Below are 3,281 nucleotides of genomic sequence, written 5' to 3'. Positions count from 1 at the left end.
AAAACTAAATTTATATCCAGTTTATTTGAAGAGCACAACTAACTGGTGTTTTAGTATATTATGGATTAAATGCACTATCGTGTCATGAGCCCAGCCAGGCTCAGATCCCCACGCTGCCCCTAACCACAGAGTGAATTTAGAGGAAACATTTGACCTCTCTGTTCTTGTCTTGTCCTCATCTTTGTACGGACTGTAGTAACAGTGCCTGCTCCGCGAATTTGTGAGGGGTAAAGAAGTTACCACATGTGTGGCTTTCACAGCAGTGATTCGTACATTGCTAGCATATTTTAACGATTATAATTTCAACTCTTGGAAGTCTCTAAAGACAGAAAAACTTTAGTTATTTCAAAGTAGAAACTGTTGTTAAGTGGAGAGTGGTAGATTTCTGAAATAATAGATCTTGCCACACCTATTCCCATACAAGAGCCTCTAGCTCAGAAGACGAATATCAGTCACTGAGAACTGACAGGATGACCACTAGGAATTTGACAGTAGGAACGATCATCTTACTACAGACTCTATTTGGAATCCTGGGGAATTTCTCTCTTCTTTACTGCTATCTCTTCCTTTATTTCACTGAGTGTAGGCTAAGGTCCACAGATTTGCTTGTCAAGAACCTGACTGTAGCCAACTCCTTGGTCCTGTTCTCTAGCGGATTCCATGATACAATGTCACGTTTTGGGTGGTATCAGGTCTTCAATGATTTTGGATGCAGATTTTTCCCCTATGTTCGTGCAGTGGGCAGGGTTGTGTCCATTGGCACCACCTGCCTCTTGAGTGTCTTCCAGGCCACCATGATCAGCCCCAGGAACTCCAGGTGGGCAGATCTTAAAGTGAAAGTTCTCAAGTGCATTGTCCCTTCAATTTTCCTGTGCTAGATCTTGCACATGCTGATAAATGTCATTTTTCCTATGTTTGTGAGTAGTAATTGGAGCCACAAAAACCTCACAAACAGAAAAAGTTTTGGACACTGTTCTTCTGTTCGTCATGACAAAACCAGAGACTTATTATATGCAGCATTGCTATCATTCCCTGATGTTTTCTATTTGTTCTTCATGCTCTGGGCCAGCGGCTCCATGGTTTTCATCCCGTACAGGCACAAGCAGAGGGTCCAACACATTCATAGGACCAGCATGTCCTCCAGATCCTCCCCTAAGTCCAGAGCTACCAAAACCATCCTTCTCCTGGTGAGCACCTTTGTCTGTTTTTACACCATTTCCTCCATTGTTCATGTGTGTATGGCTCTTTTTAACAATCCTAACTGGTTTCTTTTGAACATCACTGCAATAATCGATATGTGTTTCCCAACTGTCAGCCCCATTCTGTTCATGAGCCGTGACTCCAATGCATCCAGGCTCTGCTTTGTCTTTATAAGGAATGCAAAATGCCCTAATTTGATCAGAAATATGTGAATTGTTTCTTTTTTTTTTTTTAATTTTTTGTTTATTGCGGTAACGTTGGTTTATAACATTGTAAAAATTTCAGGTGTACATCATTGTACTTCTATTTCTGCATGGACCACATCATGTTCACGACCAAAATACTAATTACAACCCATCACCACACACATGTACCAAATTATCCCTTTCACCCTCCTCCCTCCCCCCTTCCCCTCTGGTAACCACCAATCCAATCTCTGTCCCTATGTGTTTGTTTATTGTTGTTATTATCTACTACTTAACGAAGGAAATCATACGGTATTTGACCTTCTCCCTCTGACTTATTTCACTTTGCATTATACCCTCAATGTCCATCCATGTTGTCACAAATGGCTGGATTTCGTCGTTTCTTATGGCTGAGTAGTAGTCCATTGTGTATATATACCACAGCTTCTTTATCCATTCGTCCCTTGATGGGCACTTAGGTTGCTTCCAAGTCTTGGCTATCGTGAATAATGAATTGTTTCTATTTGAACAATGATCATTTAGCAATTCATTCATTGCTCTCAGAGTTCTAAGTAAAATTATGAGTGGCTGTTCAGAGAATGTAAACAGAACATGCAGAACATCTCCTTCAGAGTGACAAATACGTTAAAACAGTAATTGTAATGTAATAATATATAACTATCACTTAAATACTTATGTGGTTGAAGTTTGTCTAATCCCTGCAGTGGAGGAGTTGAGAATTCATGTCATAATAAGCAGCAGGTACTGAAACATTCTGGATATTATGGAGAAGTCTTTGAGTGTGTAGCTTTAATCCATCACAATAAATTGCCAGGTATGAACTAGGCGTAACATTGTTAAAAGGTGCATGGAAATGGAACAGCATATAGCAGGTCATCACTGAATCTGAAGACAATAGCGCTAGAGGGGAAATTCAATCAGTGAGCAAAGCCTTTGGGAGCCTGTTATGAGTTTTGTACATTATGTTCTTAGAGAGGTGGTAGTCATTTACTTGAAATAGAGTTTTATGAAGGGAGATGAGCATGTTTAAACCTTTTCAGGTAAAATGACCAGATTGATCTGTAGTGGGTCAAAAGAGAGCAAAAATTACATTTTAGCTGATTAGTAAGCAACATCAGGTGAGTGTGATAATTTTAAAGATGTGAATTGCATAGAATTGGGATCTGTAGAAGGCAGAGTTTTGTCTTTGTGAAGATGATATGGACATACGGCAAGAAAGAAGTTTGTAGTTTCTCAGTCCTGTCTCTTAAGTTTTGAAATTAGTTTATGGTTTAGACTTCCATTAAATTTGGAGCAATGTGTGGAGCTCCATTTGAAAGGGGAAGACATAAATCCATTCTGTTTATGTGGCATTTCTGTCCCTTCGATTTTCAATGTACAAAGTGGATATTTCCTCAATTTTAGGAAAGATTTTTGTATAGTTTTCTATGTATTTACATTCTTAAACTGATGCAAAGTATTGAGAATTCAACAATTTGATTAAAAATAAGAATTATTTTGACATAAAAGATGTATACATTGAACCTTGTACCACAATGAGATACCCCCATTTTGGCTCACAAAGTCTCTTCTGTATTTACCACAAATTAATTTAAAAAACAACAAGAAAAAAATAGATGGACACACATACCTACAATTACATATGTATAAATACATGTATATCTCTTTCTACATGCGATCTGTGAGTGTATATGTATATAAAACATGCCTATAATACAATCATTCTTGTTATCCATCAATCAATATATGAAAGTTATACATTAAAACAAGTTTAAAAGAGTACTAATTACAATATTGACAAATCTTAAAGTATATGTTATCTGATATGTATATTACCATGCTAGTTGTCTAATTGTTTTTTTTTTTTAATTTTAT

General features: G+C 37.3%; 1 protein-coding gene across 1 annotated transcript; it reads left to right on the top strand.

Moving 5' to 3' along the window:
• Window positions 1-431: 431 nt before the first annotated feature.
• Window positions 432-1,412, top strand: LOC147912785 (vomeronasal type-1 receptor 4-like). The gene is given in 1 exon segment (XM_087422084.1): window positions 432-1,412. A coding segment is annotated over 1 exon segment (942 nt). The 5' UTR covers window positions 432-470.
• The last annotated feature ends 1,869 nt before the right edge of the window (window positions 1,413-3,281 follow it).

This window comes from Ceratotherium simum, chromosome 33 (genome assembly GCF_057802395.1).
Source record: "Ceratotherium simum simum isolate JZ-2026a chromosome 33, ASM5780239v1, whole genome shotgun sequence".
Lineage (NCBI taxonomy): Eukaryota > Metazoa > Chordata > Mammalia > Perissodactyla > Rhinocerotidae > Ceratotherium > Ceratotherium simum.
Note: the sequence above shows the minus strand (reverse complement) of the source record. Positions and strands in the feature narration are given on the sequence as shown.